At 40.0% G+C, this 14,251-nt stretch overlaps 1 protein-coding gene across 1 annotated transcript in view; it reads right to left on the reverse strand.

Moving 5' to 3' along the window:
• LOC107093830 (neural-cadherin-like) overlaps positions 1 to 14,251 on the reverse strand; it is a 501,663-nt gene that overhangs the window by 351,769 nt on the left and 135,643 nt on the right. The window contains exon 6 of the mRNA XM_015389130.1: positions 3,223 to 3,472. Within this exon, the coding sequence (XP_015244616.1) occupies positions 3,223 to 3,472 (250 nt within the window). The remainder of the gene's footprint in view (positions 1 to 3,222; positions 3,473 to 14,251) is intronic.

Genomic DNA, 14,251 nt, shown 5'->3' on the forward strand with positions numbered 1-14,251 from the left:
CATCCATCCATCCATCCATCCATCCATCCATCCATCCATCCATCCATCCATCCATCCATCCAGCCATCCATCCATCCATCCATCCAGCCAGCCAGCCAGCCAGCCAGCCAGCCAGCCAGCCAGCCATCCATCCATCCATCCATCCAGCCAGCCAGCCAGCCAGCCAGCCAGCCAGCAATGCCAGAGGTAACAACATTTGAATTGCATCTGTAGATAGCTAAACTGAAATGAAAGTTGGGGTAAACACCAGACCCAAGGCATCAGTGCTACAAACTGTGGTTCCATGCAGCCTATGGCTAAGATCATCAGAATAAATTTGCCCATAAAGTCCTGTATGATGTTTAAAACTAGCTCAGCCTATTAGAATCTGAAAGTCTAACTGTCTAACTGTTGTATAATAACTTCAGCTGCTTTGTTTCCTAGACACCCGAATGATAATTGTTATTAATTTTGCTTTCTACCAGAAAATCGAGCAGAAGGATCGTTAGTGGCGGACCTTAAGCCCCACAGTTTGATTCTGTAGCAGGACAAGCAGCCTCAGCACAGTAGCAAGGCCGCTAATAATCACTCCAGGAAGGACATTTTCTGAGTGGCTTTGCAAAAGTCTGACTAATTCAGCTACTGTACAATGACATTTAAAACACCACCCATTCTCAGATACTCTGTATCAAGGCTGCATAAAACATTTCTACGAAGCAATGAGGTTTCTGAGAATATAATAAAAAAGACCTTCATCGTGACACAGTGGGAATCCTGTGTGCCAGCTGGGAGAAAATACTGTACATTTATCCAAATGGATCATTCAGAGTAAACGAAATGTTCAACTGGATCTTAAGGTGTATAAAATGAAGAGATTAAAAAACATGATATGGATGTTAAAAAGTTAACAGCTATCCAAAACTTTTCAATATCCATTAATCACAACATTATTTGAACAAAACAATTATTTGAATTACTTGATTTTCCTTAATCTAGTTTTGTTATGTTTATCCAATATTAATATTTGCTAGTGATGTGAAACAGGGGAGGATTTAGGGAATTTGGGGCCCTAGGCAAAAACAGGCAGGGGGGCCTCTGAGGTGAGAAGACAACACAGAAAACAGACACATTACACAGATACAGACATGTTAATAGAATAGACATACATTATTTGTTCTAGGTTTTCTCCCTCTCTTCTTGTCCCCTTTCTTCTTGTTTTCCTCTCTATGTTTTGTACTCAGCTGACTTTTCATGCTGTGTCAAAAGGAATGAAAGATTTTTTCCAAGCACTAAGCTCACTTAGCTGATTGCTCCTTCCTGTGTTTCCAAAAAGACAAAAGTAAATAACCCAGTCCTTCTTTTCACTGATCTGCTTATCTGTTCTCCATTTTTCATCTGGATGAAATAATAGCTGCATGAATCATGACAGCAGACAAGATAGAGGAGAGCAGGAGACGGGGTTACCAGTCTACTTGCTCTGGAGAGCAGAGTTCGCTGCTTTTATATGTCATAGTCAAAGTCTCCAGTAGCAGAAAAAAGTCACTAGGTTTGGCTCTGGGTGCTACTTTGAAACCAAAGTACTAGAGGGGCCTAAAAAGGTCGCTAAATATAGTGACAAAAGCGCTAAGTTGGCAACACTGCTCTTCCTGCTGGTTGTTTACAAATGGTTTGCTGCTGTCTGTTTGGACTTTTCCGAACATGTGCAGCAAATGGGCAGATCCTATGTTTGTGGACACTGAAGGCAGGGGGGCTGAGACACGCTTAATATTATAAGTGTTCTGATGGCATTTTAGCAAAAGGATTTTTTATCAAAAATATAATTAATATGCAAAAATAAGGAATAGTTGTATTAACCATACATGTAAACAGAGTTTTATGGGCCCTCAGGAGCTTGGGACCCTAGGCAACTGCCTAGTATTGTCCAATAGTAAATCCCCCTGATGTGAAAACTTCACTTCCATGATGTCAGATCAGTTTGCAAGGTGTGCTTATGGTGCATTTAAACACCTCAAACATCCTAATCAGTGGCTGAAGAGCATCAAGAAATAAAATGTAAGAAATCAAACAAAGACGGATTGATTTCAAGATGTCTGAGGCCGATATGTTCTTCTGTAACATGCAGAAATAACAATTTTGCTCTCTATGTAATAGAATGGAGTCTGTTTAGGTGAAAAAAGTGCCCTTCAGGACAAAGTTACATACATTCAAAGAGGACAGCCCCAGCTGTAAGGAAAGTCATTATCGAGAGGGAAACCAATTCTGCACTGTGAATCAACAAGGTTTGTTAAGAGGACACATTTAATTGCTTCCTACTAAATCTAGAATGTCTCCTTAAAGCAATTCTCAGGATAATTGGATGAAAAACAAAGAATTACTAGTTGCACAAAATGTTTTTTTGCTACACTTCAAAATTTCCAATCCAGCAAACCCATTGTTTTTTTCTATGCATGTTGGTTTTAAAGGAGAAGTCCAGTCATATTCAGAATTCAAACTTCTGAAAGTACTTTCAATAAATGATTATTGTTTTTAATTAAGAGTAATTTTCATTTCAGCACATTTTTCATGTGCTTTACTGGAGGAACCCATGTTTGTCAAAGAACACTACTGCCACCTACCGGTTTGTGACGTCACGGTGCGGTAACGGCTGTTGATCAAGTCCCAGTGCTGTATCTGGTGTTTGTCACTACATGCTACTATCCAAGTCATCTTGAAAAAATTCTTCTTCCAAATGTTGGCTACATATTACGTGCTTTTCTTTGGCCAGAAGTTCAATGGCAAATCCATTAATGTTGGCGTTGTCAATTTAACTATAGCTCTGGTGAATTTCAATGGTGAAGTCCTCTGGAAATCTTCAATAATTGTTGTTGATTGCAGATGTGTCTAGTAGTTCCCATTGATTTTGCTTGTATAGCAGGGAGAATGGCGCTAGGCTTACTGCACCGCAACATCACTGCTGGAAGACGGCTGGAGTGACATGTTTTTTCTATATTTGGGAAAAAATGGACGCTCCAGGACTCAGGGATTGCAATGGAAATAATTTTTCTTTTTTTTTTTTACTGATTGATGCTAAATTCATTAAATCACTACGAACGTATTAGTTTTAGGTATAAATAATGATCTGTTGATCATTCCTTGCTGACTGGACTTTTCCTTCAAATTCATTTTATAATCAAAAATATTTCTGCAGATGACCACAGGCCTCTTAGCCATCAACTGTGAGTGGGCTGTGTTGCTCATACTCACATGTGTTGGGAAAACTCAGGTGCCTCATCGTTGATGTTGGCCATTCTAATCCGTACTGTCGTTGTCCCTGTGCGAGGGGCCTCTCCCTTGTCAACTGCCATGACAACAAACTCGTACAGGTGATTCGGTCTTTCGTAGTCCAGAGGCCCTGCTGGGAACACGGTCCCATGAGGGGAAATGATGAAGTCTGGACTTAGGGTGTAATAGGTCAAATCCGCATTGGCTCCTGAGTCGCAATCGTTGGCAGACACTATGGGCAGGAAAGAATAAAACAGGAAAAAAACAAAGTCAGAACAGCTTAAAAAGTAGTGTTCTTGGTAGAAATCTTTCAATTATGGTATTTTCTGGTTCTTTGTAGACATTTCTTTTTTATTAGATGCAATTTGACTTTTTTGTCTGTCTGCGGGTATTACGACCAGACATACCTGAAGGGACATCATTAATACCTAGAAACCACCTGAGCCTGGACTTGGTACAGTTGCAGCCTTTCAAAATTTCCCTTCCCAGTCAAACGGCAGGCGAATGGCAGGCCACTTCCCTGCAATTCCCAGTGATATCCTCTCCAACTTCCAGACACTGGACTGACCCCCTCTTGCATATTTTTTTACTCTGACTCCACCCGTTCACTAAATCACAGGGTCAGACCAGGAGATGATGCTTCTCTTTAGATCTTGATGTCAACAAATCATGACTGAATATTTTAGTACATAGATTGACATTTAAAAAAGGAATTTTAGAGGACCAGCCAAGGACCAACCAAGGACCAACCATCAAGGAAAGTGGGGAAATTTTGAATGGCTATTACTGTAGACATGTTGCTCACCTTTCCTTGATGGGCTTTTGGAAACGCCCCCTCTATTACTTGACACACACCACGAAGGTTTGGCTCATCTCATAATATCATGAATTAATGGCGATATTTTATCTATAGCCATTAATGCAGCATGTTAATGCCAAAACGGCCCACCACTGGATAGTGATACAAGTGATAGAAAACAACTTTGGAAACTTTGAGGAAGATCTACAGGTACCAGTGCTTTTTGCTTCTCCCTAATTCAGGGGTTACCATAGAAACTCATCACCACTTGGACACCAAACTGCCAAAGTTCTTATCCCTGATGTTCCTGACTGACCAGGTACCCCGTATCAAAAAGAAGGACTCACTGCGCTACGCTACAGAGGGACATGTGATGAGACAGAAGTTATGCTCCTACTTTGCAAAGTAGTAGAAAGTGTTGCTTGCACAGCAAGCATTGAAAACACTGTCATTTTGCAACATTTCCCAGCAAGTGGCTTACATTGGGAATCCATGGACCCTGGGCCAGCTTGTCCACAAATTGACTGCCTTGCTAAAACTGAAAATTCCACAAGGGATTTGAATAAGCATATTTTACTCTAACAAGAACATTTCACCATGAAAAGCTCAATTCTCCAATTCGCCTTACAGTGCATTTAGCTCATGTGCTCTTACAAACAATGCACACACACCCACACACACATCCGTATGAATAATACATGTGCAGGCACTCACACATATCAAAGAAGAAACAACAGCTAACAGAACTGCAGTTCGTTATTGGCATAAAGCCTTGGGGAATTTTAAGTGGCGTCAAATGAATAGTTTGAGGGTAGTTAAATGAAAATAAGCCGGCAAAACAATTTTTACAGTTTATAGCAAGGTTTCTGAAGTTTCTGTTTATCCACCTCATTTGTTTAATTAATTATTTTATCTAATTTAGTGCGGATAAGGTCAATTGATTTCTATTTCTGAAACGCTAACAATGATTAAAACTTCTGCATACCATGGTCTTTGTTTTTTAGTTTCCAAAACTAGTCAGTTAACTAATAAACCAATTAAAAACAGGTGAGTGTTGGGGTGAATGTGTGTGTGTGAGGATAACTGGTTGACTGAAGTAATTACCGGCTATTTCATTCAATTCAGTTTATAATTATATTTCATTTTACATCTCAGGTCACGTTCTAGATCCAGATTATTCAGATCATCCAGTCATCGACTTTACAGGAAACCTCCATCAGAACCAGAACCAGGCTCAGTGTGAGTGGACATCTGCTGAGGCTGACTGGGGTTCAAGGAGGCAGAAGCAGACATAGAAAAAGAACACAGAAGCTCTGACCAATAGCTAAAGGAAACCTGAAAATGACATTTTTATTAGAAACTAAAATGTTCTGATTTTTAGAAAAAAAGGGTTTTTCTAGATGACCATGATCTAATTTTGATAAGCAAGCGCACGTTTCTACAATGTTCACAGAGCAGACATCAGGTTGTCTGTGAAGGATTCAGCTTCTTAAATCCATCTATACTTAATACAATTCAAATACAATACGATACTAAAGACTCTTTGTTTTCCATGTCGGCACAGAGGGCAGTTTGCTGACAGCGTCATCAGCCCAAAGAACCAAATGCCATTGCTGAAAGAGAGATAGCACCATGAAAGATACTGTGAAAATGATCCCCAGGGTTAAAGAATAGAGGGGTTGTTGTGCCAACTCTTCCTGCTTCTGCAGCATGCTGCCAATTTGGCCTCTGGACAGGAGAGACTGGAGCCATCTGCCACCCAGGAAGATCGTTTCGGGTCCTGACCAGAGGGGAATACAATTCAGCCAAAGGTTCATTCACCATCATTAGAAGGGATGAATTGAGTTGTGATTTAATGCTATGTAACAGAAACTAGAAATCAGCTGATCTGAGTGACCTATGAGCTTGTCTCCACAGATCAGCTGGACCCAGATTCACCGAGTCACTGTGGAATCAGTTTGCTGACATCATCAACTCTTTGTTACAGTAGAAGCCATTGAAAATTTTCCCACTTTCCTTGATGGAGCCCTGGCTGGTCCCCTACAATTCCTTTTTAAACATCAATCTTCATACTAAAATATTCTTTCTATTATGATTTGTGGACATTAGGATCTAAAGAGAAGCGTCATCTCCTGGTCAGACTCTGTAATTCAGTGAAAGGGTGGAGTCAGAGTAACAAAATATGCAAGGGGGGTCAGTCCAGTGGCTGGAAGGTGGAAAGGATTTTGCTGGGAGTTGCAGGGAAGTGAACTGCCATTCAGCTGGCATTGACTGGGAAGGGCCATTTTGAGTGGCTGCTACTGTACATTTTATGCCCTGCTTCTATTTTAGGGGGTAATTCACCTAAAACATAATTTATTCCAAACCAAAAAGAAGCTAGACATTTGTTTGATAATGACTAGAGGTCCTCAAGCACAGTCCTGGAGAGTCCCTCTCCTACTGCGGTTGGATGCATCCTACAAAGTATTTAGCCGTTTTTTTATTTTAATATTAAATATATTTGGATTTTATTTTTATTATTTTGAGGCCTAATCAAGACAAGTTCACCCTATTGATCCTTGGTTCTTTGTGTAATGAAGAACTGTTCAATAACGTTTACATCATTTCCTTGTGGTTTGCAAAAAATGTTTGGCCGTTACTCCATCCTGGAGAGAAATATCACATGTGCTGCTGCCATCAACACCTTTGTTTATAGATATTGGTGCTTGGCCTGTTTTTCAATGCAGACCTGTTTCTCTGACTGTGACTGGCTGGATGTTCTCTCTTAATCCTCTGACATGGCGGCTGGCTCGGAGCTCGTCTGCCTGGCTGTGTGTTTCCTTTTACAGCTGCTTTTTGTATCTCTGCTTCTGTCTCCTTGAACCCCAGTCGGCCTCAGCAGGTGGCGGCTCACACAGAGCCTGGTTCTGCTGGAGGTTTTCCTGTTAAAAGGGAGTTTTGCCTCTCCACTGTCGCTACAACATGCTTAGTGTGCGGGATTGCCTTCGTGTCTACGAGTCAATGCAATCAACTAAAAAACTTTGAATCAATTTAACTGTGTGATCTGGTGAACAGTTCCTTGCGATGACATCATGTGTTGTGAATTGGCGCTATACAAATAAACTGAATGGAATTGAAAATTAAAAGGATTTGGAGCTAATAGAGTCACGTGTGACACAGTGACTCAGGTTTATCTACGTAGTTATAGTGTTATTGTGAAGTTTTTTTATTAGCGCATATATTCACCTGAGAACTGATGATGTCTGTGTGTTACAGACTGTGGTTTTGCGCACTAAAGTGTATTTGACAATAAAGTAGTGAATCTCAATCGTTTTATCTATTTTTATTCATTGTATTATAAATACGCCTATAGGGTCATAGGTCTTTTGTCCAACAAAAAAATAAAAAAATATTTTCAGAGCACCCCCAGTTCAAAATGACTTCCAGCGGCCCTGTCTTTCTGTAATATTTATTCAATTCATTTTCATCTGTTTTCACATTTTAATCAAATTCCATATTGAAATGTCTTTCCTTGATGTGGTACCATTGATTTCCATTAAACACATTGAAGTGGACAGATTTCATTATCAAACACTGCTGCGGCCAGTAGCAGCCAGTTTTCCAGTGGAAATGCAGCATCACTCCCTACTTCTGATGTCAGGAGGCTGCCACATAGAGAGCCCAATGCTGCATATTACCACCAGCAGACATGCATCTTAGAGAGATAAATGGGTCTGGTGAGGTAAAGTAATGAGTTCAGACAGCATGCAGCTACTTTCTACAGCAGGAAGAGGCATCCACTCAGTCTACAGGGAAACCCAATAAGATCCAACAGCAAAGTTATTCAGAAAGTTTTTCATTGTTTGCTCCAGCTTTGTCATCTTTGACACAGCTGCCATGGCTTTAGGTCATCATCTTCACTGCCACCCGCAGTTCTGCTTCCTGAATAATTCAGGAACTGCAGAGAAACCTTTCAGAAGGTGGTTGAAAGCTTAGTTGCTTCAAAGAGTAACTCTATTGTACCTCGGACTTTTACAAGTCAGGTCCTCCACGTTTCTCAGCTCATATTTATTTCTTCATAAACTAGGAAACCCTTAGCTATTACAAAGATTAGGGTGATGTACCGTAGGCCTTCCATTGTCAAAGACTTTGAGTTTATCACCTAAAACATGTAATAAACTGTACAGCCATTCTGAGGGGGGTTTGATTGTTGAATTACTGATATAAACCAGAAGCAGGACTCTAGGAAGCACCGCATTTTAGTCATGCTTCCCTAATATGTACGTTTTAAAGCAGGAAGCTTTTTCTGCCATGAACTAAATTTACTTCACTGGAAAAGCAGTTGAATGATCTGTGGCTAAGAACCAGTCCTTATTTAACAGCAAGAACAGAGACCGAACTGAATAATCGGATGGTTGCATAATAATATGAGCTATAGAGATATTAAAAAGGTTTTCCATCATTTCATTTGAGGGGTTAAAGAAGTTGTCCCCAGATTCATACAGTAACTACAGAGATAGCCTCTGAGCTACCTCTATAGTTATGCTGCTATAGGCTTAGACTGCTGGAGGAAATGGAGGACATCATTCAATCTCTTTTCCCAGTCTGTAGAATTTGTTAGTTCAATCTCTGGCGTTCTGCACTCTCTAATTTTTCCTCATAGTAGCTTTATCTGTCTGCTTCTGTCTCCTTGAACCCCAATCAGCCTCGGCAGATTGCCGCTAACACTGAGCCTGATCAATGAGTTGATGCAATCAACAGTTTTTCCTTAGATAGAAAACTAAATCAATTTGACTGTATGATCTGGTTCAACTGTAAAGTGCTTTGAGATGACATGTGTTGTAAATTGGCGTTACATAAGTAAAGTGAAATAGTTATGCACAAAATTAATGTTTTATTTTGGGAGATTGATTTAATAATAAACAGCATGAATCTCTAAACCAGCAATGTTAGAATATAAACAAAGAAAAACAGCAAACCGATTTGAAAAATAATTTTAAAAACTACTTGAATACCGTATGTTATACATCAGAGCTCTTCTTATACAGCGATATCTTCCAACAGCTGGGTCCACAAATACATAATGACTTGTTCAGTTGCTTTGAAAAATTATTAGATGAATAATTTTTTCCACTGCAGGGAATGATGTCAGAGAAAAGATGTTCAGATTTTAAGGACACAAAACCTTTTCAGCTTCTTTTAGATAAATAATAGTAGAAATTAGTCCATATGAAAAATTATTTCTTAAAACTATCATTAATTAACGCAATTTATTCAAATAAACAGGATCTATTTGTGTCATGATCTTGGCACTGATGACTGGCTGGACTACTCTTTTCATTCACCTGTCTAACTCCGCCCAGTTTCTCGTTACCTTTAATGTGATCCACCTGCTCCTGTTTCGACATGAACTGCCTGTTTCCAGTCATCAGGGCAGATTATTCTGGAGCATTATCTCGAGAATAATGGTAGGAGTGTTTCAGCATTACCTTTAATTTTCTGATTGCCTGTTCTGCCTCTCAACCACTGACCCCTCCTGTTCCCATCTGATCTGTTTGCCTGACCTGTCTATGGAGTCCTGTTGGATTCTGCCTGTTTGAGGAACTTGGAGCTGTTTCCGGTCACCGACCTGGTGACCCTTGGGAACTTCTTCGTACTTCTGATCTCATGGTTCTGAATCCTCAGAAAGTCCTCAGCACGGGCTTTGGCTTCACTCTCTGAATTATCTTGCCTTCCTATATCTGCCCGGATCTGATCTCCTGCTTATTCTCTGTCCTCCAGGGCTGCAGCATCTGGGACTCTGGGCGGCACTCACAGTTAAGTGGTAGATTTCAAAAGCATTGAGTAAGCATTGCGGATGGACTGATGGAGCGGACATGGAATTTAGTGTGGAGCTGGTCTGAGAACTAATTAAGAAGGTGATCAACAGCAAATTAACTAAAATGGTGTCACTGGCTCATTATAAGAAACAGAAAATTAAAACCCTGTAACAACTCAAAAACCCCAACAACCCAAACCCCTCAGCAACCACACCACCTCAAGAACTCAAACACCTCAACAAATTGAAACACCCCTACGACTGGAGGTGGAGGGATTCAACCCTAAGGGGCTCAAGTCAGTGATGAAATTCGGACAACTGTGATTTATCCTGTGGTTGTGATAGCCTTTCACTTAGAGAGGCTGAACAAAGAGTCCAACCTGTTCTGAATAGTATAGTTCTACAGTAGAGTTTGTCATTTTTGACCAATGGTGCCACAGTTTAAGCCTCTGCCTTAACTGTTTTAAAAATTTGCTGTGTCGAAGCAAACAATAAGAACTGTAACTTCATCTTCATCAGTTCCATTCACCTGTACACCAGCAAGAATCAGGAGGAATGATTGGCATACAGAGCTCAAGTCAAGCTGGAAATGTTTTGTTTTTTCCTCCATTGTCTCTAATGTGAAGAACTAAAACTGAAGGCAGAGTTAGTAAATGACCAAGTAAATGTTGGTGTGTTTACACTGAAGACCATGGCTGCTTACAAGAACTGACAAGATTGTGAACTGCAGCTGAAATGCAGCAGCTACTCTGCTGCAAAGTGATGAACTACCTGGCATCCACTGATCATAGGTGAAAAATGAACGGTAATAGTGGTGTCTGAGTCTTAACAGCACACAGCAGCTAACCACAAGGCACAGGAGTCAATATTTAATTTACTAAGTACAGATTTCTACCCCTCTGAGCTGTTTGAGCATTTATCAGAAAACCTTTTTGGAATCTTGCATCAGGATTGTTGTGCTGCGTCCCTGTAGGGAAGACCAGAGGCCCCGGTTAACCTGAGGAGCCACGGCTCTGGGGATAAACTGTCCTACATTTTGAATCCATGGCTCCAACACACAATGTTCAAAGAATACACGTCCATCAAGTTCCATCAAGCATGTTGATTGTCAGGCTCTCCAAACAGACGAGGAAAGTACAACATTTGAACTAATAGAAACTCCAGGGAGCAAATAACTAGATCCAATATGTTTAAGAACTTTATTTCGTCAGGCTGCAAATTATCATGGAAAACAAATGAAATTCTCCCCAAATAAATAAATTTCTATCCTGACACATGCTACTCTTCTCCTTAAGTCTGCTCCCAACCCCCTACAGCTACCCAAAGTATTTACATTTCAAAGGTTTTGAGGAGCAGTGAACCAATGATTTTGTGTAAGATGAGCCAAATGCTGACCTAACCAATACCTTTATGATGTGATTTCATCTAATTACCTTTGCTTCTAACAGTTCAAGTAGGTGATGTGAATTAATAATGAAAAACATTGAATTATTTTGTCAGATTAATTATTTCTTCTTATGCAATCAAACCACAGGCTGTAAAAGCTTTGGTCTATCATACAATTTGATCGTTCTTATCCATGTAATAGTCTGTTAAACATGGCTTGCCTGGTAACGCAGTTAGCCTTTTCCTAGATCCTCCAGATATTGTCTGTACATGTTAGACTGATCTCATGGTGAGAACAGATAATGAATACGCTAACACATGACTGGCCTTAGCTTGCCACCAATTGTTTCTGCAACATAGGGTTTGGGTTTGGTTCAGTTTTAGATTCAGCACTGGACCAGACCAAATAAAATGAAGAACTGGGAGATTCTCTTTTCAGTTCCTTTATCTGCTTTTTTTCCCCCTTGTAATTAGTGTTGCGCCGATGCCATTTTTTGGCCCCGATACCGATACCCGATACCTAGTTGTGCAGTATCGGCCGATACCGATACCACCATTTTAGGGCAGTATCAGGGCCCCATCCGATACTGGTATCGGTATCGGTGTAACACTACTTTTAATGTCTCCTTTACAATATGATGAAATATTGCCTTCAGCATTACATAGGTATCATTCAGTTAAGAAATATGGCTCTTTCCTTTTTGATAGAGCTTATATTTAGAGTGGCTTAGGTTATCTGGGCTATCTCTATAGTTATGCTTCTATAGGCTTAGACTGCTGGAGGACATACAGATCCCTTTTTCATTATTCTGCTTCATTCTATCTCTCCCACTCTGCAGAATCTTTGATTTGAGGGATTGCCTTCCAGTCAATGAGCTGATGCAATCAACTGGTTTTCCTTAGAAAACTTTGGAAAAAAAAGCCATTGCTAGTCCTTGGACAAAATGTAAAGGTATCGTCTTGAAGGCTGCTGAAAAAGGACCCTTTAAACAAGAAAATCTGCTCCCTACAGACACACACACACACACACACATGCCTGCTGCCTTTTTTTTTTTTACTGGAGCTCATCTCAGCCCACAGCAATGTTTGTTATTTGCATTAAACAAGTTATCTGACATACAAACGTTTCTACTATGACTTATTTAAAGAGAGCCTAAGGAGAGGGGCCGAAACCACCGGACAAAATTCCTATTAAATAAATATGAATATTCTCCTACTCATTGTCTCCCACCTCATCCAGAAACCAGGTCCATAGGGCTGCAGAGAGTCCCATACTTCCCTCCAAGCCTGGATGATAAACTTAATATATACAGTCACCACTACAATAACACACTGTGTTATACAATATCAATTTGAACCCCAGTCGGCCTCAGCAGATGGCCATTCACACTGAGCGTGATTCTGCTGGAGGTTTCTTCCTGTTAAAAGGGAGTTTTTCCTCTCCACTGTCGCTACCAAAATGCTTAGTGTGAGGGATTGCATTTGAGTCTACAGGTCAATGCAATCAACTGGTTTTCCTTAGATAGAAAACTTTGAATCAATTTGGCTGTATGACACTAGTTGTGATTTGTGGCTACATAAATAAACTGAATTGAATCTTTTTACAGAGACAACTTTATTTTCATTTCAATTTCACCCAATTGCTGTATCATACAAAACAGAGGCTGCTGCTTTGTGTACATCAGCTGCTAGTAGAGTCTGTTCATCTGAATCATGAAGATCTACCTCACATCACCCCTCCCTGATCAGAGAAGGTGGCCATTGGTCAACAGTGCAGGTGCAGCTCGGTTAAGCTTGCCGCTTCCTGGAGGAAGCCTTCTTCTGTCAATATTCTCCATCTGCTTGTTTCTACACGTCAGGGAGGGGCTGAATCTCACACAGCAGTGCTAATAAGGATTAATCAGAGATGCAGGAATCAAATAAATATCACTAAGTGTTTTATTCTGATGAAGGAAGAACATTAGACACAGTTTAAAGCTTTGAGTGGATTTTGCAGGATAAAGGCTCTTTTACTAAAAAAACTCTTAAAGATATTCTTGTGAAACTTTAAAACTGCAGAAACAAACTATTTACTTGAGGTTTCCAGCCTTTTTATCCAGCAGCTAAAGTCTAATGTTACTGATTTCACACTGTTAACAGATCATTCTATCCCAAGTCACGAACAAACCAGTGAGCACGTGTGTGAGCACGCACAGGAGCACAGGAGGGGGAATTTCTCGCCTCCTTTGTGCACCTGTTAATGGCACCAAACTGTGCCTCCTACATCGCACATCTCACAACCCCATCCAGAAACTCCCTCACACTTTGAATGCACATTTACTTAAAGATTGTTCTATAGGTAGAAAGCCTACAAACCGATAAAATGTGAAATATCATTCTAAATCAAGTCTTGGACCACATCGTCCTTTGAAACAGGTGAAGAGTTTATTAGCACACAGTCCTTAACTGCTGAGAAATTTAACCTTTAGCTGGAAGTTACTGAAGTGGAATAAAATAAGTGTTTATTTACAAGAAATGAAAAGGACGGGCCTCAGTTTTATTCATACTTCACCAATTATCTTTTCTCCTTTGCTCTTATCCACTTAATAAGGCCAGAAAATCCCCAAATCCCTTGATACAAACATAGCTTCAACTCACAAAACAAACAAAAACAAACATATCATGTTAGAGACAATTATAGCAAAATCCTTTGTATTGAGAGATGAAGAAGTAGGAACAACAAAAAACACACTTTAAACTAACAAAAATGTATTTTCTTTAACAAGATGACCCTGTTAAAAGCTGATGACTGTATCAATGGTGAAGAAGATGATGATAATCCCTCATTAGCAGAATAATAACAAATGATTTTAAAGAGCAGGCATCAAAAAAGTGAAGCCATTAATACATTTCCTGCCTCCAGTCAATGATGGGTCCTACCTGTCATCATCTTACAGCTGCAAATTTATGTCCTCCTCCTATCAAATTTAATCAACTATTACCTAAACATAATGATTTTGAACATAGTGGTTTTGCTATTGAATAGGAAG

The sequence above is a fragment of the Cyprinodon variegatus genome, unplaced genomic scaffold (genome assembly GCF_000732505.1).
Source record: "Cyprinodon variegatus isolate N-32 unplaced genomic scaffold, C_variegatus-1.0 Scaffold448, whole genome shotgun sequence".
In the NCBI taxonomy this organism is placed as follows: Eukaryota; Metazoa; Chordata; class Actinopteri; order Cyprinodontiformes; family Cyprinodontidae; genus Cyprinodon; species Cyprinodon variegatus.